The sequence below is a fragment of the Chroicocephalus ridibundus genome, chromosome 5 (genome assembly GCF_963924245.1).
Source record: "Chroicocephalus ridibundus chromosome 5, bChrRid1.1, whole genome shotgun sequence".
Taxonomy (NCBI): Eukaryota; Metazoa; Chordata; class Aves; order Charadriiformes; family Laridae; genus Chroicocephalus; species Chroicocephalus ridibundus.
Window position 1 is genome coordinate 67,728,919 of NC_086288.1, and position 24,585 is coordinate 67,753,503.

Sequence of the window (24,585 nt, forward strand, 5' to 3'; positions counted from 1 at the left end):
TAGATTTGCTTCAAGTTCAGCCAAGTGAAGTGTACTAGCTGAGGGGGGTGGTACAGGGAGGGAATCAACAGCGGTGGATGAGAAAGGGCTTACGGCAGCTGCTGCTGAAACACTTGTGAGCCTGTAGGTGCAGCACAGCCTTAAGCATTTGCTCAGGAACCCTTTTCCCTGTTGGGAGAAAAATAACCATCGCCATTTGGAACTGCTTACAGAGATGAGGAGGAACCACTGTGGGATGGCTGCTCTGCACAGCGGCATTCAGACAATTTTTGTGAGTTCCTCCTCCCTTGCCATTCTTCCCTGCTTGCTTGGCATCACGGAGATCATCACCGGGGACACCCAGAGAGGCTTTCCTGGCTTTGAGTCGGCTATAGTGAGCTCTACATCCCTTCTTGTCCCATCTCTTAGGTGAACTGTAATGACATGAGTATGGAGATACAGCCCATTTCTTTGAGATTCTTAGTGTGAAGCCCTCACTGTTACTATCACGAATACCCTGGTTTCTGAGACAGGCCAGCATCCCCTTCCCTCTCAGGAAATTAAAGAACAGTAAAATGAGAGCATTTACCATCATTGTAGCTGAAAGCACTCTTCTTATGGCCTTGAAAAGATTATCAATTTGCACTTGGATCTTAACAGAGACCTGCTGGGTAGGGACAGGATGAGCGTTCAACTGAACGCCCAAGGACAGCCTCAAGGTTGCTGTTCCCTGTGCTGTCTTGGTTTCTGCAGCCTGCGACGCTTCCGTGACGTACATCAGCACTTTTCTGGTAGCACAAGGGTCAGTGAAACAGGTTCTCCAACCTGTCCTTGCCACATGCCAGCTCGAGTTTCAGGCTGAAAGAGCAATCCAGGACTCCATGTGAGATCACACAACATAAGGCTGAGCAGCCATGCCCACAAACGCTTGGGCCTGTGCAGTCACTTCCACCCCCACCATCATGCACAAAGCAGCATCCTACTTCTCCTTCCCTAACAAATCCCCTTTTCCCTCTTGAGTCCAGTATTTGTGATCCAGAGAAACCACTTGCATTCTCACAATAAACGGAAGTGTTCCCCTCACTGCCGAAGCAAGCCTTCACCCTGCTCCCCTCGATAACCAAGGCTGGAAAGCCAAACTCTTCCTTCTCCCTCTCATCCCCTAGCCTAAGACTTCTGCTTCCTCTGGCACACTTTGCACATGGATATTTTAACTAAACCCATTACCTGCAGTCACAGAGAGTGCTCTAGCCACTCTGACATACCACTTCACGCTCCTGAGTACGAGGCAGGATGATGGGGATGCAGCCTCAGCACCACAGTGTGCCAATTCAGAAACAGCTTGGAGTAATGCCGTGGAAGGAGAGCTACCAAATATACGCCAAGGAGTTAACAGACAGTTGTCTGCTACCACATCTCCATCTTTGCAGTGTGCTCTGCATGAAGAGCAGAGCAAGAGCTTTCTGTAACTAAAGATCCTCTTAGAAACTTGACTGGGTATTGAAAAGTGCAGTATAACGCTGGTTGTCTTCTGTAGACCTAGTTGTCACCTAAGCAGCTCCTGAACATGCAGCTGTGATGCACTACAGGGGATGTCATGACTTCAAACACCCTCGTTATGAAAGGTGACACTCAACCTGCTTATGATCCTGCTTCTCAGACACTAGTTATTTAATCTGCATTAAGTCTTTCTTTAACAAGTGCTCCAATTACAGAATGAGGGTTTTTTGTGTTAGCTAGCTCTTAACTTATGTTCTCTGCTACAAAGGGTCCTTTAAACCAAGCAGGATCATCTTTGATGTTAGCCACATTTCAATTAAAGGCTGCTTTTGGTCTGTACCCAGGTTTGATATGTCCTTTGAAGAGGACTCAGTGAAGGATCGTAAGAATCACCACAGGGAACACGTTCTGGGTGCGGAGACTGAGATTGCAGCTGCTGTGGAACTGCAACTTGGACAACAGGGTCCCTGCTAGTGACACATCAGTTCACAGCTAAATTCCCTTCACACACACAGCTTCCAATCACCAACTATCAGCTAGCTTCACTTCTCATTATATGAAGTTATTTTGTCACCACTATGATCAACAGCCTTTGACGAGGGCGTAACAGAAAGAACAGAGAAGTTATTGAGAGAAAGTGCAGTTTAATATAACCTTACACAAGGTCAAAATACAATTAGAACAAACATGCCAAATAGCGTGCACACAGACCCACAAGTCACAGCAGTTTTAAAACTGCTGACACTCCATTCTCAAAACTGTCCCAGGTGGGAAAAGTCACCTTGTACTAGTTACTCCCCTTCTCTGTAACTTTACAGAGCACCAAAAGTTTATTCTGTATAAAGCACAAGATTTCTGCATTGCAGAAGATACCCCTTTACTGTGAAAGATAGACGGAACCAGGTCTTCTTCAGGATCTTCACCACCACCTTGCTATTCTCTTAACAGCTTCATCAGAATACCCGTGAGATACTGCTGTTACAGCAGTCCCCAACCAGAAGGAATGCACACCATACTGGTTTGGAGGAAGTCCAACAAGCCCAAGAGCACAGCGGAAGATGGTTAGGAACTCCCTTTTTGTCACAGCCATACTGTCAGAGTGCACAAAGAGAGGGCCCTCTCCTTGCGGCCGTGCTGCCACATAGATACGGAGAGCTTCAACAGGACATACCCACATCTCTCTAGATAATCTCAGTTGGATCAAAAACCTCTCCTGGCCCATATGAGATGTATGCAAGCAAAGGTTGGCACTCCCTTCAGTCAGCTGGAGGTCACTCAGGTACAGCAGCTCCGGCTGTGCTGTATTTTGGTGATTTGCCACCATCTCTTCTATACGGAGTGCACCAAAAAAAGCTACAGTAAACATGGCACGGAACAATATGCACTCATAGGGACAGCTACACACAGATTCCAGAGTCCCCAGGAGAGACCTTAACACTTCAATGGTTACAGGAGAGTATTTATCATTTGAAGGACCAGTCCTATGTTTCAACCTTGATATCATGTGGCAGATAACAGGATCTTGAAGTGGATCAGGAAGATCTACCATTCTGGAGATGAAGGACAGTCCCTCCATATACATTATTATTTTTGTGGGAGGCAGATCCTGGGACTCCATGACGACCAAGAACTCTCTCACTTGATCCACTGGAATTGGCCAGACTGCAGACAGAAACATGCCTTCTCTAAAGGCAAGGAAATTCTTCAGGCCCTCATAGTAGACCTGCCATAAGCAGCTATCTCTTGAGTCCTCCAGTAACAGCAGAGACTTCAGGGGCCAAGGGCCCAAGGGATGCTTCTCAGGAACCTGGCTGAGTTCACCTGCTGAGGAAAATGCGCATTAGCAGTGGCAAGCAAGGCAGTCTCATATACAGTAAAGCAGACAGAAGTTTCCTCCCTTTCAACACATTTCAGCTTCTGCTTGAACTTCTCTGAAAAATCCCAGCGCATGCATTCTTACAAGTCTCCTCTGCACAGCTTTCAAGAACCAGAGTACAGGAGAAGGATTAAAATCTCAAAAAAACCAATGAAACCCAGTGATTTTTCTCTTTAAAGCAACACCTCAAGCCTGCCGACAGTCCCGGCACACTACTGCAAGGTTTCTGCAACCCCAGACCTCCATCAATGGGCAACAAGGGGTTGGGAGTAACAAAGCCACCACAAACTAGCAGTAGATTCGGCAGTGCACGCAGGTCCCCTAAGTCTTCTACCCACCTCCCCCACCACACAGCCAGCCGACCCCCCCAGGGCTGCACTCACCAGCTCCCTCCCTGCTGGCAGCGTCCACTCCACCGGCACCCCTCGATCCTCTGCAGCCACCCAGGCCGCATGGCAGCCATCCCATACCGGGCTCCCGCCGCAGCAAGGCCAGCAGCGCCCAGAAGGGAGAAGAGGCAACAAGCGGCTCGTCTACCCCTCTCTGCATCACCAACAAAATGCCGTCCACGCTTCAGACGTGCGAAGAGGACAGTCCTCAGGGGCGCCTCCGCGCTGCCCTTTTATACCCTGCTCCTTAACGCTGACCAATCGGAGCGATCCCCGCGCGCCCTGCGCTCCTCTCTTACCCAATGGGGGAGCACGCCGCGCGGCTCTGCGCCCCGCCCCTCCCTGTGCTTGACGGACGGTGCCTCTGCGGGGTCCCACCGCCCCCGCTGGGCCGGGAGGCGCCCGCAGGGTGGGATTTGGCTGCCCGGGCCTAAATGGCCCATTATCGCCTTCGCTGCGCTGCAACTGAGGAGGTGCCGGCGGGGACAGAGGGTGCGCCCCCGGGTGCGCCTCCGCTGCGTGACTCATACGGGAGAACAATGGGTTGATAACGGCAAGCGCTCCTCTCTCCTTTTAGCCTTATCAGTAAACCTGTCCGTATTTCAGGTTTCAGCAGAAAAAAGCATGGGAAACACCCATACATTTCACGCCCTCCAGCCCTCAGGCCGGGCCCGGCTCCTCGCCCCTCGCTATCGGCCGCTCGGAGCAACCAATCGGAGGAGGGCGTTGCGAGCCGCCCCGCCACTATAACAGGGCCCGTGGGGGGCTGTTGTGACAGTTGCCGTGCTGTGTGGCGGGCGGAGCGTTGGTCCTCCGGCCATGTCCCGCAGCGCTCTGGCCGGGCCCGCCGTCGCGCCCTTCTGGGAGATGCTGTCGTTGCTGGCCCGGGAGCCGGGGATGGAGTGGCTGGAGCTGGGCCTCGCTGGGCAAGCAGCCACCTTCCCGCGTGGCAGCCGAGGAGCAGCGTGTCGGACCCAGGCGGTGGCGCATCCCGGCGCCTCCCGGCGGTGCGGGGAGCGCGGCGCGGGGGTGCCTGGTAAGTGCGGGCCGTGCTGCGCCGTGGGGCTGGCAGTGCGTGCGGCGGTGGTAACTCGGTGGGGCTGGCATCTGACTCCGGGCGGGGGGCGAGCGGGTCGCTGGCAGCCGTGGCTCCCGCCAGGCAGCGTGTCCTTCGTTGTGCTCGCGTTCTTGTGCAAGGCCGGAGCTTTTGGAGGCCTCGAGGGAGTTCACCTTCCTGCGGTGGAAAACATGTTGTCTTCTGGTGGGAGTGTGCTCTGTGCCCTTTGCAGTCATAATCTGTGTAAGCCATGCTAAAAAGCTTTAAACTTCGTTTTAAACGTTCTTTTTTTTGCTTCTCTTCTCTGTTACTACTCCCCAAACTTGTAAATTCCCAGAGGGTTACCAGATCTATTGCTTGAAATGTGCCTGGTATGTTGCTTGATGTTTCTTGTTTGAAAAAATAGCTCTCTAACAGCTCTGGGTGTGGATGTGTGTGATTTATCGGATAGACCGCCAGAGCGTTGTCTAGAGGTACATTGCACTGAGGAATGCTTTCTTTATTGCTCTGAGTGGCATATGTGTGCTAATGAGGATCCTCTCTTGTAGGACAGGAGTTTAGTTGTCCTCGGAAACATTCTTTGGGACCTTGGCCTCTGAAGACTTTGTCGTTGTTGGAGTGCTCGGGGGATAGTAGGCTTTGGCAAGCCTACCTCGAAGGACTGAAGAAATTCCTTGTCTTTAGGAAAAGCATGGGGATGCCTGCAGCCTGGCCAATTCCAGAGGAGCAAGTTAGAGGGTTCTTGGCCATGGAATCTCTTAATTCATCCTCAAAGACACTGGTGTATGTGTCAGCACTTTCTTATTTATCAAAATTGACTGGTAACCCCGATCCTCTGGTAGATCCTATAACCCATTGCATGATGATAGGATTGAAACGTCGAGCAGGCATCCTGCGGGATAAATACTTGCCTATAACAATTGAGGTCTTGCGATCTCTCTTAGGAGCTCTGGAGTCTGTATGCGTAACTCATTATGAATGCTTACTGTTCCGTGCATTATTTACTGTAGCTTTTTTTGGGGCACTTCGAATAGGAGAGATGGTGGCAAAGCACCATGATGTACAGCAGCCTGAGCTGCTGTACCTGAGTGACCTCCAGCTGACGGAGAGGAGAGTGGCGATTTGTCTGCATAACTCTTCTGTGGGTCAGGAGAGACATGTCATCAGCCTTGGGCTGTCTGGAGAGCCGTGGGTGTGCCCTGTTCTGGCGCTCCGGAGCTATGTGACAGTTCGTTCGCCGCTGGAAGGGCCACTCTTCATGCACTCAGATGATAGGACCGTAACAAAGAGGGAGTTCCTGACTGTTCTCCGATGGGCCCTGCGGCTGCTGGGGCTGTGCCCGGAGCAGTATGGCGTGCATTCCTTCCGTCTGGGGACTGCCATCACTGCTGCACGCTGCGGTTATGCTGGGGAAGACATCACTCGCCTGGCAAGATGGCCCTGTGTGATCCCAGAGAGATCATAGCCATGGAGACCAACAGGGAAAGAAGAAGCTAATGAATTACCTTCTTTCTGTAGAGTTGGCTTTTAACTGTATAGTTTCTAGTCTTTGGCAGTAATTTAATATTAACACCTGTAATTAATTTTCTACCTCACAGTGGGATGGTCTCTGAAGTTCACTCACTTGTTGCTGCTTGTGCAGTCTGTGGTGTTGAGGGTGGGGGTGTCAAACCTGCTGTGTGTGGACCTTGTCTGTCGGTCTTGGCAGAGCAAGTCTGCAGGCACTTTTGTCTTGTATAGTGTGAGTTAATAAATGTTTCCTTTTTTAAAAAAAGTCTCTGCCTACTAGTAATATTGTTGCTCTTTACTGAAATTGTGGTCTTGGCTTTGAGAGCAAGGAATGACAGACTGAAGTTTTGAAGGAAAGCTCTTGAGACTCTAAGGTAATCATTGTAAGCCAGGAGGCAGTTAAATTGTAATGCCTTTTGGCATAGCTGTACACTTTTTAACACTAACATATGGACTCGATGATCTCTGAAGGTCCCTTCCAACCCCTACGATTCTGTGATACGCCACTAAGGTCAAAAGCTCCGTTATTAGCCCAATAACAGACACCAAAGGATGAGCTTTTTAAAGCATTTATATTCATAAGATGTTCAAAGTGATATCTTGTCCTGTTTAAATGGGAGACAGGAGCTTTTCTATTCATCAAACTCTGCCTCTGAAAATATTTAATTTAATCCTCTAGACCCAATTCCCTCTGAGCATAATTAGCCTAATCAGTATTTTAAATAACAAAAATGGCACATGGTTCACTTAACAGTTAATGATTTCCTTATGATAATGATTTGTGGTACTTGCTGTCCTTAATTCAACCTGTTCTTTTTTTGCCTGAGTTTTAAGTTACTTTTTAAAATTGAGTTTTCAACCATAATCATAAAGTACAATAGCTCGAATACTTCTAATTTTGTAATCATAGCATTTGTAGTACTGTGATAGCATGTGGTGGAATATATTTTTTCACCATATGGCTGGACTGGGAAGGGAGTTGGTGAGTCAGACTGTCCGCTGGCTGAGAACTGCGGTGAGCAAGACTTTCGATCACCCTTATTACTATCACTGCTCCAAACCTGGGCCATGACTACTGCTAAGCAGGCTAGTTTTCTATCTTACTCTGCCCTTTTCTAAAAAAAACCCCAAAACCTATGGGTTACAGAATTGTGGGAGCTAGCTGAAGTTTAATGCTGGCTTGATCTCCATGTGGATAGTTAGCCGTGATTTCTGAGACTTCCGGTTAGTAGAAATTAATGCTGTCTACGTAGAGCAGCACCAGTCTGCTGCTCTTTACTGTGAGAGTGTTGTTGTGTTCACTGTGGGAATTAACTAAAGTGTGGCAAGACTTCCACGATTATGACCATATCTGAGATCTTTAACTTCAGCTAAAAGCTGTCTTTTTCATTGTGTGGCTTTATTCACTAGAAATGTTTATTTATATCGCAATTTCTGTGCCTGAAATCTAAATGTAAATAGAGCTAAGGTGATGCAGATGTAGCATCTGCACAGGAACTTATCCTGAGGTGCCCACCAGCTGCTGTTGCTGCCAGTCAGGCTGAGCAGACGCTTGGAACATACCTGGATAAGGAACTGCTTTGTGCTCTGTGTAAGCTGTGATGGATTTTTTTTTTTTTTTGCTGTCCTGTGCGTACGCGATGTGTCTGCTCACTGGCCTGTGCTGTACCCAGGCATGCCAGCTTCTAGTACCGTCTGTTGCCTTGGTGTGAAAGGTCTGTGTATTGGCTAAATGGGGCATGGTTTTGGTAGAGGGGCGGGAGGGGGATGGACTGCAGGGGTGGCCTCTGTAGCAAGAGGTAAGAGGCTGCCCAGTTCATATTTTTGTTTCCCAGTACCCAAATATTTTAATTGGCAATAAATTATTTTTTCCCAAGTTGAGTCTGTTTTACCTGTGACAGTAATTAAGTGATCTCCCTGTCTTTAACCCTCTATGCAAGTAGATCAAAGTAGCCGCACCAGACCTATTGTAAGAAAGGCAGGTATTGTTTTTGCAACAGGAGAAAAGCCATTTCCATCAGAGGTGACGTGATAAGGGAATGACTAAGACAAAGAGACTCCAGCAAAGGCTTGTAGAACATCTCTTATCACACAGACAAAAGGACAAACTGATTCTTACCGGATTAGTGACTAGAAGGGTAGTCAAACATTTAACCAGTGCTAATGACATTGAGCAATTTTACCAAAAAGAAAAGAAATAAACTAGTCAGACAATCCCTTTAGGTGTAGCATAAGGAGAAGTAAACAGAGGGAGGACATCTGGGAAGGATTTTAGGCACCTCGGACAGACTGTGGACCCTGGAGTACCTAACCAGTGGGAAACAGGGGAAGGAAAATTCGGCCGGGGATTAGGAAATAAAAAGGTGTGTTTCAAGAACCAAAAGTGTGCCTACTTGCTAGGTCACCCGCTCTTGCAAGAACGTGAATAAAAATGTGCTTCACAGAGGATTCTGCCTGAGCCTATTTCATTCGGACCGGAACTTATTTCTTACACTACCAAAATGAACTTGGTCTAAAACCAAGTCAGTGACCATTTAACTCTGTGCTAGGACTCTCCCATTTAATTGATTTCCCAAATGGGAAGACAGGAAACCTTGCAAATATTTTTAGAGTGTAAGTGGATGTTCTAGTAAGACAGGAATGGCCGTATTAATGCTAGCACCTTTAATATATGTGTTGTTTTTAAACCTTAGAGAGAGGTAAGTCTGTCTTCCAGAGAACCTAGTGTTTGGCAAATAAATGCCGTGATAATTGCTCTACAATACTGGGAAAATGAATGTCTGTCTTAGCTGTAATTTCTATGTCTGTGTGATACATGAAGCAGAAGAGAAAATCATCTTTGTTCTTATTTCTACCTACATTCTCTAGCTGTAGCCAGAGATTTTGATCTTGTACCCCACTAAGAGGAAGTGAAATCTAGCAAATAGCTGGAGAGATAACGGACAATCAACTATAATTATCAACTCCACTGAGTTCTGATCCCAGCATTGAGTAAAAGAGAAATTTGTTTTTGAGGAACAGCCATCACAGAGGTAATTAGCTTTTTAAAGAGCCCTGTTTTGATAGGCTGGCATATTTTCAGATAACAGGGTTATAAATGCAGTGCTTGATCTATAATTACTTGTTGGAGCTATAGGTCTCTCTTTACATGACAAATGCATAACTGAGACAGTTGGTAAGTAAATGAGACCCGTTTTCTCCTGAATGTTAGGAGGTTCGCATCATCAGCTCAGAATCCTGAAATGGTTCTCTCTACAACAAATTAACATTTGCAAGGTTTTTCCATTTAGCTGTTCTAAAGACCCTGAATAGAAGCAGAAGGGGATATAAGAAAGGTATTTACTTTGAGAAGTGAAATGGGGAGTTATTTCAACCAGCAATTCTTTCTTACAATGTTAATTACTGATTTCACACATTTTTATCATGTTAAGGGTGAAAGGCTGAGCATACTGACTAGAAAGAGCTAAATTACTTTTGTACTGGGGATCGCTGTCTGCTGTGGGAATTCACTGTATTATGTGGAGATATTGGTGAATCATTCATGTGGAAGCCTGAACACTTACAATTTCTATAATTTCTAATTGTTGAATTTAACTAATAAGACTCTTCAAGAATAAAGGGGAAGTGATCAGTAGTATTTTTTTTATTAAAAAAAAGCCCCGAACTTTCTCTGTACACCTGGTTGGTATGCATTCGATTCTATTCTGATTGTAATGCTTATATCAAATACATATTCCTTAGAATAACAGAAATAATGTTACCCATTAATCACTGTGGTACTAATTAATCAAGTATCAAGTGTATGTTCTTACACAGCTAAAACTTCTGTTGTTGAACCTGTACCTCCGAGTTCATTCATGTTCCTGAAATGGATGAGATTTGAAAAAAAAAAATGGTTTCTTTCCATATCTCCTGGAAATGAAGTAGGTAACTAAATCAGATATTTGTCCGGTTTCACACCGAGATCCATGAGTACTCCATGCTTTTGCATGTAGAATGAAAGCATCCCCTGCTAATATAGCACTCAGTGTTCTTTGATAGTGAAGACCCAAGTCCAGAAAGCTAGGGATAAACAGGCAAATGCCTTCAAACCTCTTGGGGTTTTCTTTTCAGTGGTTATACAGAGAATTATTTGCACTATAAAAAGCGCAGAGGAAGCTTTTTGAGGCAATCTGCAAATGCAAGCAATTGCATCTCCCATATTTTTGTTTCTTGTTTGCAACCAGCACCTGGAAGGGAAGTAGCTAGCAAAAGACGGTAAAGATTGAGGAGTTACATTGATTTGTTACCTGAAACATCCCTAAAGTGCCTTTTGGGTATCTAGAAGTCTTTTGTCACCTTGACTTCTTCCTTCTACTTACTTTAACATACATATATCCATTAGTTGTAATGTTTACTTGTAAATTGAAGAGACTTAATCATTCTACTCCATATAGCAAAGAGGACATTGACATTCTGCATCAGCTCTAATAGCAGCACACTGGGCACGACATGCCAGCGCTCTCTTTACCCTGCTTTGGCTTTCTGTTGAAGATGTTTCATTTCATATTGTTAAGTCATACCTCCTCAGGAGATTTGTAATTGCTAATGTTGCAAACTTGGAAGCTGTATAGGCATTAAAAGTGCATTTATTTTAAGATACCTAAAGGAAAAGCATGTTTTTCAATCAAGGTAAGTGAAGAAGGCTCTGCTTTATGTGTTGTGATGCAAGTTTGGCCAGAAGCATTGGTATAGTGCCGAATGCACCAATTGCTACTGACTCATTGAATCATCTCTTCCAATGAGGTGTCATAATGTGTTGCCATCTCATTCTCTGAGGCTGGCTGTGCATTCACTGCAACGGGTTGCTTAACCATACCTGTGTCTTATTTGCTGCTTACGTTGCCTTGAAGTACTGGCAGAAGGGAAAGAGTTTAGAGAACACGCATACCACATATCCTATGCTTTTTTCCTTACGTGTAGCTTCCCACCAAGAACAAATCAATTATCCATCAGAGTCCAGACCTGACCATACCTCAGTCATTGGATTAGGAGCAGCTCTCTGAAATGGGAATGTAATATGCTGCTTTCGCTAGAGCCCAGGAGTAAAGCCAATATGGAATTTGTTGCTAAAATTGTTCCAAGCAATGTTCTTGTGCTACCTCTTTTATACTAATTTGAGGAACTGTCTTTTGCACTTTTATATACACTTCGCAAAAGCTATAACCATGGGATGATTGTAGGGTAGTCTGTCTTCTCATAGCTCTGCTATAGCTGTAAACTGTGCACTAATCCCTCTTGTCTGTTCCCCAACATCTTGGTTCTGTTTCAGAATGAAACGCCTTTCATGCCCTTCTTTAAGCTAAAGGCAGCTGAGCAATTGGCAAAGATACTTCACAGCCCCCTGCCAGTTGTTGGCAGGCGAGCAGCAAATGTTTTCCAAAGCACACAAACCAACCAGGTATAATATGTGGTTATAGTAGCATTTTACTGTTAGAGCACAATTTTTTTTGACCTTAACAGCTTTTATACCTCATATCACCTTCCACAGAACTTGAAAAACAGCAGTTATTCAGCCTGTAAGATTCAAATCAGTGTTGTAGGCTAACACTTCTAGATGGCAAATCCTTTGTCTTTATGGGCAAAATAAGTTTTCTTCAGCCCAGTTAACCAAGGAAAAGGATGTTCCTTGGTGCTGATACCCTGTATTAACACTTGAACTTTTTTCCCATGGAAGTACTAAGCCTTCATTTCAATGCATTTATTGTGGTTCGAAAAGAAGGAACTGTGCTTTTGCCAAGAAAGTTAGACCAGGTAATCCTTACAGTCCCTTCCAACCTGGTATTCTATGATTCAGTATCTTGGCACTGGACAATTTCTTAAAACTTCTCAGATAAAACCCAATGGTATGAATACAGCCTCCCTTAACTGATCTGCAGCCCCTGTGCTCAGAGATGCTGAAGGCAAGGGATGTTGTGTTCATCTGAGATGGTGGTGCTTTGTCCCCAAGATCTAAATGAAATGACTCTTGTGACAGAACAAGCATAGTTGGGAGAGTTTGAATAAAACTGCATGTTTACTACCATATTTTGCTCAAGGACGTTTTTTTTTTTGCTCAGTCAATAGCGTAATGTAGCTGTCTTCATGCTAGATAATTCTAAAGCATGTCAGTACCCACGTACCATGAGATGTTTCAGTAGCTAAACCCACCATTTATTAGAAGTTCTTTTCCCTCAAAGAGTTGAGTAGCTGCTGCTCCTTGCCTTATCCTGCAGGGAGGTTTGTTCAGGCGTAAACACATTGTGATAATTTAGACTTGTGTCCTCCCCCAAGTAATTGCTCTGATATTTTTAAAGTGGGCAGCTCTGCAATATTTGTAAGCTTGGAAACTGATTTATTTTGTTAACGAAAACCTTGCTCTTGGAGTGATTTGCCAAGGTGGGTATTTTGCACTCGGAATGAAGCAGTATTTTTGTTTTCTTCCTGTAAATTCTGGGAACATGGATGAATCCCCTGGGTGGATTGATGTGTGTGATTAGATGGAGCAGAAACAATTAGATAATGCCAAATGTTGCAATATAAATGTTTGCTTAGTGTCTTTTTCCAAGAGATTTGTATCACAATGTAAGTAAAATTGTATACAACACTGGTCAAGTAGCATGTATTAATACTGAGTTCTGTGAATTCCTTGAAAACACAGTTAAAGTTTAGGTTGATACTTTATGGTCTGCATTTTTTTTTCTTGTCTTCATCTTTTGGCATCCTGCCTTTTCAGCCAGCTGCACTGTATTAGTGCACAGCATTAGTCTGAGCTCTTTGTGGGGAACACTTACATTCTAAGCAACTCAGATAATGACAAAGAAGTTTGGATGTACGATTTTCTGCATTGCAAGGTGATTGTGAGCTTATCAGGAAGGCAGATGTTTTCAGGGGATGCTGGATCCTCTATACAGATACTCTTGTGAACATGGTGAGTTTCAGCAGTGTTTTAAAGGGATGTCCTCCCCACTTTGAATTTTGGAGAGAGTGAAACTTGTTCTGAGTAGGTATCTAAACTGTTGCCCTTCCAGTCTTTCTTCTTCAGATAGCGGTTCAATCTCAGTTTTTTTGTGATGTGCACACAAGCTGAAGGAATTGTCTTCAGCCTGCACTGGTAGCTGTAGGGCTTCCCTCTACTTCTGAAAGTTGAGATTGTGTGCTGTCTTCCATGGCTCAAGAGTGATCATGCAGAGGAAGACGCTTGAGTCTGCCTACACCCTTGTAAAAGGGTAGAAGTATTTCTGCCTGTCAGAGCAAACCTGTGATCTGGAACAGTGTCTAGGCCCAGAGGTTGTCTTTGTGTAGAGCACAGATCCTGTGGTCAGCCATTCAGAGGCATGGTACGAAGCTGGAAATGATCCCAATGAGAAAGAGCTGTATATAAAATAGCTTTCTGATAGCTAAAATTATAAAATAGCTTTGCTCTTAACCCTGCCAGATACTGAATGCTTCTTAAGGAAGGACAAAATACCAGTCAGCTTGCAAGCAGTCTCATGAAAAAGGATGAATGTGCTGCATTTTAGATCACACTAAATTATACAAGGCTTCTAGGGGTGAAAGGTTTCTGTGCTTCAGGTGCTGGGAGGTGGTCAGCAGAGCTGCCTGTGTAAGTGGACCCAAATAAAATTTATATTCTGAAAAACTCACAACTGTAACCTGTAAGTTAGGATTTTCCACGTCTAGAAAATATGGCGAATATTCTGCATTATCTCATGACCTGACATTGTGAACGCTTCCTAATGTATTTCCTGTCTTCCATGTGTACAACAGGGTGGAAGAAAATATGAATGAGTATGTTGGCTTCAGGTGGTAGGGGATTTTTAGAGAGAAGGAAGGAGGAGGCAGTAGGTGGGTGAGAAAAAAATGAGGCGGACAGAAACACACTGCGTCTAAATGAAGTGCTGTATTCTCCTTCTCCAGAGCAGGCACAGGGAGGCTATTCTGCTGGCAAGAAGAGCTGTTGTTACCCATGCTGTTAAGACTTCAGTTAGGCTAAGGAGAGAAGTCTGACTCTGAAGAGTTAGTGTGCTGCTTGACCCCATCACAAGATAATATTCTGTTGCAAATGCTCCGAAGAATGTGAACGCAACAGCTTCTGGGGAGAAAAATTGGCAGGAAGGCAAGGAGGAGCAGACTGTGAGACACTTCTTACAAACTGTGCTTAGAAACCAATCTGTTCTTCTTTATTGTTCTCTGATGAAGGGATGGATTATAAATGGTGCAGACAGCCTTGAGGCCTGTGATAATACAATATCTGTAGCTTTTCCAGTTGGAGGCTTAAAAACTCTTACTGCTTTTTATGCAAAAAAGGATAAGAATCCATTAAAAAAAATTTCTGAAAATGTACGGGTCAAAACTTGAGCCTCAGGAGCAAATTGTTGTTTTAGACAGGAGAGGAAAGACTTGCTTAATTGAAAGAACAAAATTTTAAATGTTTTTAGACTTCTTTCCTGATTTGCTTATAGTTTGGCTAAGATAAATATCTAAAGTTGGATCCCTCCAATGTCATCTCCACTTCAGTCTGTCCTTAAAGCGCATGCAAAATCAAACTTCCCTTACATGGCAGTACACTGAATTCAGTTTTTTTTGGCTATTGTCTTGATAGCAGCACGTGTGTTTGTCTAGAACCATAAAAAGTTACATGTGTCATGAGTGTCGTACAAGCTCAGTGCACCAATGAATGGTACACTCTTGTCCCACTGAATGTGAGCACGAACACAATGTTCTGCTCCGTTAATAGCCCATGCACGTTCTCACAAAGTCAAATGTTTGAATAAAATATGTGAAGCAGGGCTGGGTATTGTGCCATCGGCCTTAACCACTCTCTGCATCAGCAGAAGCGGCCTGTGCTCTAAATATGGTTTTGTATCGTACAGTTGTTGACAATGATATATATTTGCTCTCCCTGAAACCCTCTCGTGACTGGTCTCATGTATGGTAAGCACAGCCGAGAGCCGGCTTCAGCCACTAAGCGGTTTTGCTCCTTCTGCTTATCTTTTTTCTTCAGAAGAACATCTTGTCTCTGCTTGTCTTATATCAAACGTAAGGCAAATAATCAGTGAAATCAATCGAAGTATATTAAAATGAGATGTGATTTCTGTGTGATAAACAAAAACCGTCTCGAATATCTGGGTAGAGCAGTAGGCTGGCTAACAGGGCCATCTGCTGGCAGATGCGCTCTAACAGGATAACTTTGAATTTCCCTGGGAACGAGTCTAGTTCCGGGAGAGGTTAATGGCGTGATTCTAACTTGCAAACACCCGTGACTCTTCTTAAATTATCTTCGTAAGCTGCTTCGTACTTTATATTAATTCCTGACTTCCTAGCAGAACTTCATACTGTAAAAATGGAGAACTGCTTAACTATAAATTTGAGCTCCATTCAAATGTTAAATGGGATGTTTGATCTGGGAGTAGTACTGCCGTAGATTATGCCACAATTCAAAACTATATTCCGAGGAAACATGGGTTTGTAGATGAATCTCTCAGACCAATGAACAACGATTAATGTTAATACTCACTCTTCACACAAAATGTCTTGATTAAAATTACAGATCATATTTCTTGTGAGCAAATGTAAAAGAGCCAAATGCTCTGGCATACTAAGATTGAGGTTCTTGAATCTGTAATACTGAAGGCCTTTGGGTGTATTTTATTTTTAAAGCACTGTATAATCAATGCAGCATCTCAAACATAACAAATGCGTTCTTGTACATGTGTGCTTGTGTTTGCCTGTCTGTATGTCCAATATATGGCAACTATTGGATATATTTGATGACTGAAAACATGATAGATCGTAACCTCCCAGTTGTGATCTATCCCTTTGCAAGTTTATAATGAATAACATATGGAATATATGTACGTATAAGAATAAATTGAGTAAATAACGCATGTAAGCATGCTTCTTGGTTTTGTCTTTCCAGAACCTGTGGTTTCCCTTTAAGAAGATGTCACTACAATAAAGGTGCGGGGTTCTTTAATATACATGATCTTATGCAAATTAAAGTACATCAGTCTGCACTACTTGGCAGATACGTAATGCTGGTGTAACAGGTCACAAGATTGTCTCAAGCCTGTGGCAAAGCAAGCTCAGTCTTGGTTCCAGCAGTATTTACAGGAGCACACTTAAAGCAGTGCCCCTGGTCACTCTTGTAATTACAGTGAGAGAAGCAAAGCGATAGCTACTTGCTGACATAATGGCAAATGTACTGTAGACTAAAGGTATCCCCTGAGAATGCGCTGATCTGACTGTATCCAAAAATCTTTCATCTTCCGTCTCTGATTTTTGTTGCCCTTAACAATATATACCTTCTTCCCACAGAAAAAGCAGGTTGTTACATACTGCCTGTGGGCTGCTCTGACCTTGTGACTTCTAAACTGTTTTCCACTTTTTTTTTCCCCTTTGACAGTTCAGCAAATGAAGTGACAGAGATGAATTTCATTATGGGTGCTTTGACTGAAATTATTTATTGCTTACCTATTAAACCTGGCCATAAATGTCATTGATTTATAGACCCCACAAAAGCACAAGCATTAGCCAGTGAGTGCCAGGAGTGCTACTATGTAGAAATTACATGTGTGGAGGGATCAGCTTCCTTCTAGCCAAAAGATTATATGCTTTGTATTTGTATTTTGTGTGGATCAGAACTATTCTGGGCCAATTCTTTTTGCTGGTAGGTCATTGTGCGTTTTCACCATTTTATTTTAGTGACTCTCTTGTGTTCTGTAAGGATGGTAAAATGGACTGCCGTATATCATGAAGGATGGATTGGACTGTGGAAAGGAAGAAGTCATCTCCTCTTCTCTGTGAGAAACTTGTAAGAAACTGCTTGCAGTACTAGGAAACTAACTAGGCAACATGAGTAATATAAACAGAGCTAATGAAGATTTGACCATTGGGGTAGACGGGAGGCCAGGTGTGGTATTGTTTCATGTTCATATTTCTCTCCTGTAAATCTTTGGCTAAATGCAAGAGCTGTCCAGTAACTCTAATTTTTTGTAAAATCTTGCCAAGTCCAGCTGGGAAAAACTGTGCTTTATTGGGATGTGGTAGTTTATCTGCAGAGTCCAGTTTTGCTCCTGATTTACTGTGCTGAGTACCGGTCTCAGAATTGTCAACACCCGTGTAAGTTCTTGTTTGCACAGCGATACTAGGCTGCTGCAAATATTGCCTGTGTTGTCCAACTTGGTGTAGCTGCATTTCTTCCATGTGGCATCACTTTGTTAGGTAAAAACATTGTTTTGTCAGCATGGGAGTATGTAGGCTGCTTTTTTTTTTTTTTTTGACATACTGGATGTGTGAGTGTGACTATACCAATTAAAGTACTGAGGCAGATGACTTTTTTGTGAGGGTACACGAGTTCCACAGAACTGGTTCTGAGCAAGCTACTGCTGAACGTAGGGGCAGCAAAAACGTGGCCCACCAAAGAACTCTAAAAGGGCTCTTCATAAATTGGACAAAATCTCATATTTGTAGTAAAAAAATGCAATGGAATACAATTTTCCTACTGATATCCCATCCGTTTGTCTTCTCTCTCAGCATTAGCTTCAGAGCAGGCAGCTCTCAAGTTACGAGGGAGGGTTGATCACAGCCCCAGGTGGTGGCAGGGACAAAGACCATCCATCACTCTAGGACTCTGACAGCTGCTGAGGGAGGACTGAGTTGCTTCTAGCAGCTCATCAGTGCCTCAGCATCTTTATATTGCTGTGCAGCTTGATTATTTTTTTTGTTAGTTTTGGATAGTGATAAACATTTTTGTGCCCTTGGGTGAACAGTTTTATTTAAGGTCCAGAAATGAAGAGAAATGGCCTGCCCTCTTACATCTCTCTGTGGTTGCTGTTTGCAGCAGCGATACTGCAAGGTGAGAATACTGCTCGATAGCTAAAGGTTGCGTTGAGGTTTGTTTTATTCAGGAGCTGGTGTCCTGGTGTGTCTTACACAGTTGAGCTCTGGAAGTCTTTCATCTGTTTTGTTTTACTTTGTCTTAGTGATGCATAGACAAAAAGAATGATTATGTACATACAGAACTTAATTGCTCTTTGCGACTCTTTGATTTGTTAGGATTTCTTTTTAATCAGAAGGGTTTGCTTTGAACTCTGATTAGTCCAGGAAGTCACTGTGAGTCACCTGAGAGTGATGTGTGCCAAAGCACTTGCTTCCTACGTAGTGCCAGATGGCATTTGTGCAAGTCTTGTGTTACTGTCCTTGCCCTTTGCTTGCAAGAATGTGTGAATCTATATAAAGGTAACATAGACACTGCCTAGAGAAACTGTAATGCACAAAACAGTGTGGAACAGCAAAAGTGTCAGTTAAAATCTAAAGTTTCAGCGGATTATCCTTAGTGGTTAAGTCTGGATAGCAAGAAGCATCCCCAAATACATGGTTTGGGGAAGGTGTTAGTCCAAGGATGTGTTCAGACAACATGCAATTGCTGGTTTGTGAAGAAAAGCAGCTCAGGCTTTTTCCAAGTGGTAGTTTAAAAAAAAAAAAAAAGGGTGGGGGTAAATTCTGAAAGTAGCAGGAATCAGTGCTGCATTTAGGGAGATATCGCCAGTCGCTAGCCCGGGAGCAGGCTTGACTTCAGACTTCGCTTCTAATTTTAGCATGGCAGTTGTGTGACTGTAAGTCAATAATCTCTGTGCCTATGTAAAAGATCAGTAAAATAAAGATAATGATATTTACATTCAAAAAAAGGCAGGAATCTCTGGATGCAGAGTGTTGGTTTTTTTTCAGTGGGTGTGAAAAGCTAGGCTTAGCTATTCATTTACTACAGATGAAAGCTGTCTTCATTTAAATAGCTTCATCAGGTTTACTTCTTCTCCACACTAAATGATGTTCTAGTATGCGAATGATAAATACAGTTATGGCAAATACTACTTGAAGGTGTGGAAAGAGGATGTCTTCTGATACTGCTCAGTGCTTAATCTGATGTGCTGAACAAATCTGTGTTATCTAGCAGTAGAATCAGCCAAAGGAAAATATGCTCACATGCTGTTTAATGAACTGTTTGAAGACTACTCAAATGCGCTAAGACCAGTGGAAGACACAGATAAAGTACTGAATGTCACCCTTCAGATCACATTGTCCCAAATTAAAGACATGGTGAGTAAGAGTACAGTTCTGTTTTTCTAAAGATGTGCAGAAATGCACTAGCTGTAAGCCTTTTGCTTGGAGTAGGAAAAACAACTTGCATTTTGTTGTGACAACTTCAGTAATGGTTCCTCAGGAGGGTCATGTTCTCCAGTTCTTTGTAGATTCTTGTCTGATTGCAACACTAAGACTTCCATTATAAGCCTGCAAACTTAGAGCTGCTGAATTGTTAAGACTTCTTTTGTAGTTAGGTGTTGGTATCACACCCTCCAGGCAATTTTTACCGAGTTTCAAATAAAAAGAGCAAATGTGTTTTCTGAGATGCAATTAATTTCTACATAAACTCCCTGTTTTAGCCGCCAGTGACTTTTTTTTTTATACATTTCTTTCAGCCAGATACGCTTTTAAGGCAAAATAAAATGTGTCGGGAAGGAGGATGGAAAATCACTTTTGTGATTTCTAAATTACAACTTCAAGGCCTCACCAAGCTTTCAGAGAATGGCGTTAGACTGAATCCATTAGCTGTTTGGTGTTCTGAAGCTCACAAAAGGAAATTCTTAAGATACTGGGAGCCTCAGACAACTGTGATTAAAGCTAAGGGAGGGTGCAGGGGGGAAGAAAGTTTGGACTAGAGAAAGTCCAAACAAATAACTTCCCCATACAGTGTATGGGCATATGTACCTGTCTGAGGGGTACTCTTGTGGCCTGTGAGCATTCTGGCCTGCTTTGGGCACTACTTTAAAGCTATACAACAACTGCCGTCTGCATCTAGGATGTGCTTTTGTCACCTTCAGCTAGAAATATTTCTATGTTTTTGTGCAGGATGAAAGGAACCAAATTTTGTCAGCTTACTTATGGATTCGACAAAGCTGGTATGATGCGTACCTCAAATGGGACAAAGATAAATACGATGGGTTGGATTCCATCAGGATTCCAAGCGATTTGGTTTGGAGACCAGATATTGTCCTGTATAACAAGTGAGTGTTGCTGGAGAAAATCAGCTTGAATTATCTGTCTGAGGGAGGGAGGGGGTAGAAGGAGGAATTGACCCACAGAGTCTGAACTTGCATCACTTTACCTTACCTTAGCAAGGGGTTGGTTTGTTGTTTTAACATTTGTTGTTGATCGTCTAAATATTTTGCAATAAAGCCATAGATAGGATTTGGCAATTGATTATGCTACGCAGCAAAGCTCTTCTGAATTTCTCTGCGCTGAGAATTGAATACCCTGGCCGTCTGAAGTGCTTTCTGCTGAGGCTGCTGAAGAGCTCTGGAAGATTGTGTGTCCACAAAAGGGTGGTACACAAAGCCTACGCTCCTTGACTGCTCTCCCAGGCCAGTAGTGACTGGAAGGTTATTTTCATCTTTGAATGGATTCTTATCCTACTGTATCCTGTTCGTAGTCAAGTTTGAAGAAGCCATGGCCAACAAATAACAACATAATTTAGCAGCACTGATGTTTGGCATTAATGGGCACTGGTACCTGTAAATAATAGTTAATAGTAAGTTCCTAATAAAATTCAGGATAAATTAATACATGATTTCAGAAGCATGCTTTTAAAGGTGTGAAACAAGGGACTTCCTCCCCTTTCCCCTTAGCACATTAAGTTCTTGACGGTTGATCTTGACTGTTACTTTTCTGTCTTTTAGGGCTGATGATGACTTTTCAGAACCAGTGAATACTAATGTTGTGTTGAGATATGATGGAAAAATCACTTGGGATGCACCTGCTATCACAAAGAGCTCATGTGTAGTGGATGTATCTTATTTCCCTTTTGACAGCCAGCAGTGCAACCTTACCTTTGGGTCCTGGACCTATAATGGTAATCAGGTAGACATCATCAATTCTCTTGATAGTGGTGACCTCTCTGACTTCATAGAAGATGTGGAATGGGAGATTCATGGTATGCCAGCGGTTAAGAATGTCATCACTTACGGCTGCTGCTCTGAGCCTTATCCAGATGTGACCTTCACACTGATTTTGAAAAGGAAGTCTTCATTCTACATATTTAATCTGTTGCTTCCTTGCATTCTGATCTCTTTCCTGGCCCCACTGGGATTCTATCTCCCTGCAGACTCTGGGGAAAAAGTGTCTCTGGGTGTTACAGTCCTGCTTGCTCTGACTGTGTTTCAGCTGATGGTTGCAGAGATCATGCCTCCCTCTGAAAACGTGCCTTTGATAGGTGAGCTTTACACACTTTAAACGTGGCTTATTAATAGCAGGGCTGTATGTCAGGGAGACCATACATAATTTATGGCTTCTGGGAAGATAAAGGTGCTGCTTTTTTAAAACATAGTGAAATACTTAACATGTGTGTGGAATTTCTACAGGTATGCTGAAGCTTTTAAAGTTTATTTTGTGTTTATTTTAAATTATGTATTACCTATCTATTTCTATTTATCAAATATAGTTAGAAATGTAAAACTATTTTATCACATATTGTAATAAAGCTAGTAATGGAAAACAATGTTAGAACAGGGTACAAAGTGTAAACAAGAGCTGTATGCATAAGACTAGACTGTTTCAAGATATGTTTCTGTCAGATCCAGATGACTGGGTGGCCTGGCTGGGGCACTCAGACTTAATATCCAACTGACTTAATACCCAACACAATCCTGACTTAATATCCAACTGATTACATATCCAACAATTGTTACATTGAACTGTAATGCCTGGCAATCCATTATGCTGAATTTTAATTTACGTCTGAGAGTTCAGAAGAGCTGATGTGTAGTGAAAAGGGTGGTGTTCAGCACCGTCCCATCTGCCTTTTGCCAGGACCCACCTCCTGCTCCTGGATGCTCCATCTCTTGCGGCAGTAGGCTTCCCAGCTGCCCCGGTGGGATTTCTGGAGGACTAGGAACACAGTTGCCTCCGTGCTGGCTCCCAGCTTCATTAAGATAATTCATATCTCATTATTTTTATTCTTGTTAGTACTGTTTATATGAGAAACTGCATGGCTTAACCAAGACAGAACACTGGTCAATGAACAGGAGGGCTGAATGCTTTTCCAATACCCAGCAGCAACTATTCCTGCCTAGAATATGGACTTGCTGTTCTGGAGTACTTTCCCTACCCTCCTATCACGCTGTCTAATTTAAGGAGCCCCAGGATCTAGCCTCAGTCTGCTTTCTCTATTCCCTCACCATCCTTTCCCAACCCCCTTGAAAACTGGGATCAAAAATCCAGCCAACACATCTCAACAGGCAACAGGGCCACCCCTCAGCTCTGTGCCTGGCCCCAGCTGTCAGCAAGGGAGTTGTGGACACCAGCAAGGTCTGGGTGTTCACCGGCCTGTGTGAACGCGAAGGAATCCATCTGCTGGTGTGGGGTAGCTCCAACAAAGCGTTATCACCACTTTTGTTAATACATCGGGAAGTGGGATTTCTAATGTGCCACGTGAAGACGTCAACATTGGGGTTTTACAGACACCAGGAAAAGAGCAAGGCTCCTGATAAACATTTTTAAGCTGTTTTTTAAATGGGTGTATTTCAAGAAATCAGAGGTTTTGGCTTGCAAATATTTACAATGCTAATACAATAGTCACTTACTCATCTGATAAAGGCATGCCAGTAATGACTGTGAGGTTTTACTTTAATGGTTTTAATCTTTGTTTTTAAATGGTAAATTAAGTGTTGATCTAAGTATCTAGAGAATCAGGGTGATTTAAAAAATGGTTTTTCTTGCACTTATGTTTAGCACTATGTTGTCACATTGTTATTTCTGCATTGATTTTTTTTTTATTAGGGTAGCATTTTTAATATGATTTTATTTTGTGTTTCAGGAAAGTATTACATAGCGACTATGACCATGATCACAGCTTCCACTGCATTGACAATCATTATAATGAATCTCCATCACTGTGGCTCAGAAGCAAAGCCTGTTCCACAATGGGCCAAGGTGATTATTTTGGACTACATGTCAAAAATCTTTTTTGTTTATGATGTGGGTGAAAATTGCACAAGTCCGAAAAGAGAGAAGGAAGAAGAACGTAAGTTAGAGGGGGACGATGGGTGTCAGAGGAGGCACAAAGAGGTAAGGAGTCACCATTCCAATAGGAAGGATGACCGTGATCTCAAGGAGAAGCTCAATGGAAATTTGAATAAAAGCTATGGAGTTAATGGTGAAAATGTTAGGGAGACTGTTAATTGCTGTTCCTGTTACAAAACGCTGATTAAAAATATCGAATATATTGCTAATTGTGTTAGAGACCATAAAGCAAACCGGGCCAAAGGAATTGAGTGGAAAAAAGTCGCAAAAGTGATGGACAGGTTTTTCATGTGGATTTTCTTTATTATGGTGTTTTTTATGAGCGTGCTGATCATTGGAAAAGCACCTTAGCCGAAGGTGAACACATTCCTTCTGTAAATCTGTATATACTGGGTTAGCTTGTTTTGGTGGAGCTCTGGAACAGGAGTGCTTTTGAGATCTTTGTCTTGCATTCTGTAACAATAAACAAATTGATTCTGTAGGCTGTGACAGCATGTTGGGACATTGCGCGGCTGAGGGCTTTGTTAGTGACTGTCCTTGCCTTTTAGTACAGGAGTGCGGCCCTGATGGGGTTGGTGGGTGAGCACTCTGGGCTCCATCTTGATGGGTGGTGGCCATGACTTGGGGATGGACAGGGCGGAGCATTGCAGCGATGGAGCAGACAGCCTAGCAGGGAGCACTGTATTCACAGGGCTGCACCTCTGCACCTTGTAACTTGAGCAGCCTTTTCTCTCCCCTGGAAAAACAAATGTGTATTTGACCTGGGAGTCAGTTCAGGCAGTTCCTGGAAATCATCCCTTCATGGCATTGGCTTTTTTCCTTTTTTTTTTTTTAGCTCATCTTCCTAACTTACCTTTTTGCTATGGCCTTTCTGATCACTGTTCCTGTCATTTCATAGGCTTTGCATGTCTATCTGCTGTGCTTTTCACTTCTAATGCCATTGAGCTTACTGAATATGATGGTTACCTTGATCTTGCTCTTTATCATTTCCTGCTGCTGAATATTACCCTATTGTAACTGTGGCTCCAGTAAGCCAGATTCCCAGGGCTTCTTCCTCACCAAGTTGGAGGGCAAATCTTCCATTCTCTTTCTCTTGAGCCTAATAGGAAGGACTTCGCCTGTCCTTCCTAGATGTCTCATTCCCCTGGGCGTTTTTGCAAGGTGGGCCTTTAAATGCC

At 43.3% G+C, this 24,585-nt stretch overlaps 3 protein-coding genes across 4 annotated transcripts; 2 read left to right on the forward strand and 1 right to left on the reverse strand.

The window, feature by feature from the left end:
- Positions 1–2,233: 2,233 nt before the first annotated feature.
- Positions 2,234–4,154, reverse strand: LOC134516188 (uncharacterized). 2 transcript variants are annotated; one of them, XM_063336128.1, is made up of 2 exons: positions 3,739–4,154; positions 2,234–3,300 (listed from the first exon to the last, which is right to left on the reverse strand). In XM_063336128.1, exons 1-2 carry the CDS (start codon positions 3,902–3,904, stop codon positions 2,399–2,401), a joined length of 1,068 nt encoding a protein of 355 aa, XP_063192198.1. In that variant the 5' UTR covers positions 3,905–4,154; the 3' UTR covers positions 2,234–2,398. The 2 variants fall into 2 exon arrangements, with proteins under 2 accessions (XP_063192198.1, XP_063192197.1); XM_063336127.1 differs by having other exon boundaries at positions 2,234–3,303.
- A 5-nt stretch (positions 4,155–4,159) lies between these two features.
- LOC134516187 (uncharacterized) lies at positions 4,160–6,357 on the forward strand. The gene is made up of 2 exons (XM_063336126.1): positions 4,160–4,780; positions 5,350–6,357. Exons 1-2 carry the CDS (start codon positions 4,564–4,566, stop codon positions 6,264–6,266), a joined length of 1,134 nt encoding a protein of 377 aa, XP_063192196.1. The 5' UTR covers positions 4,160–4,563; the 3' UTR covers positions 6,267–6,357.
- Positions 6,358–18,121: 11,764 nt separating this feature from the next.
- Positions 18,122–23,861, forward strand: CHRNA9 (cholinergic receptor nicotinic alpha 9 subunit). The gene is made up of 5 exons (XM_063336466.1): positions 18,122–18,188; positions 19,284–19,429; positions 20,240–20,394; positions 21,067–21,599; positions 23,202–23,861. Exons 1-5 carry the CDS (start codon positions 18,122–18,124, stop codon positions 23,756–23,758), a joined length of 1,458 nt encoding a protein of 485 aa, XP_063192536.1. The 3' UTR covers positions 23,759–23,861.
- Positions 23,862–24,585: the final 724 nt, after the last annotated feature.

Coding starts and splice junctions, on each gene's coding strand:
- LOC134516188 (XM_063336127.1), bottom strand. CDS start 3,904: ATGCAGAGAGGGGTAGACGAGCCGCTTGTTGCCTCTTCTCCCTTCTGG. Junction 3,304..3,738: donor TGCCAGCAGGGAGGGAGCTG/GTGAGTGCAGCC, acceptor CATTTTCCTCAG/CAGGTGAACTCAGCCAGGTT.
- LOC134516187 (XM_063336126.1), top strand. CDS start 4,564: ATGTCCCGCAGCGCTCTGGCCGGGCCCGCCGTCGCGCCCTTCTGGGAG. Junction 4,781..5,349: donor GCGCGGCGCGGGGGTGCCTG/GTAAGTGCGGGC, acceptor CCTCTCTTGTAG/GACAGGAGTTTAGTTGTCCT.
- CHRNA9 (XM_063336466.1), top strand. CDS start 18,122: ATGAAGAGAAATGGCCTGCCCTCTTACATCTCTCTGTGGTTGCTGTTT. Junction 18,189..19,283: donor TGCAGCAGCGATACTGCAAG/GTGAGAATACTG, acceptor TGTGTTATCTAG/CAGTAGAATCAGCCAAAGGA. Junction 20,395..21,066: donor GATATTGTCCTGTATAACAA/GTGAGTGTTGCT, acceptor TCTGTCTTTTAG/GGCTGATGATGACTTTTCAG.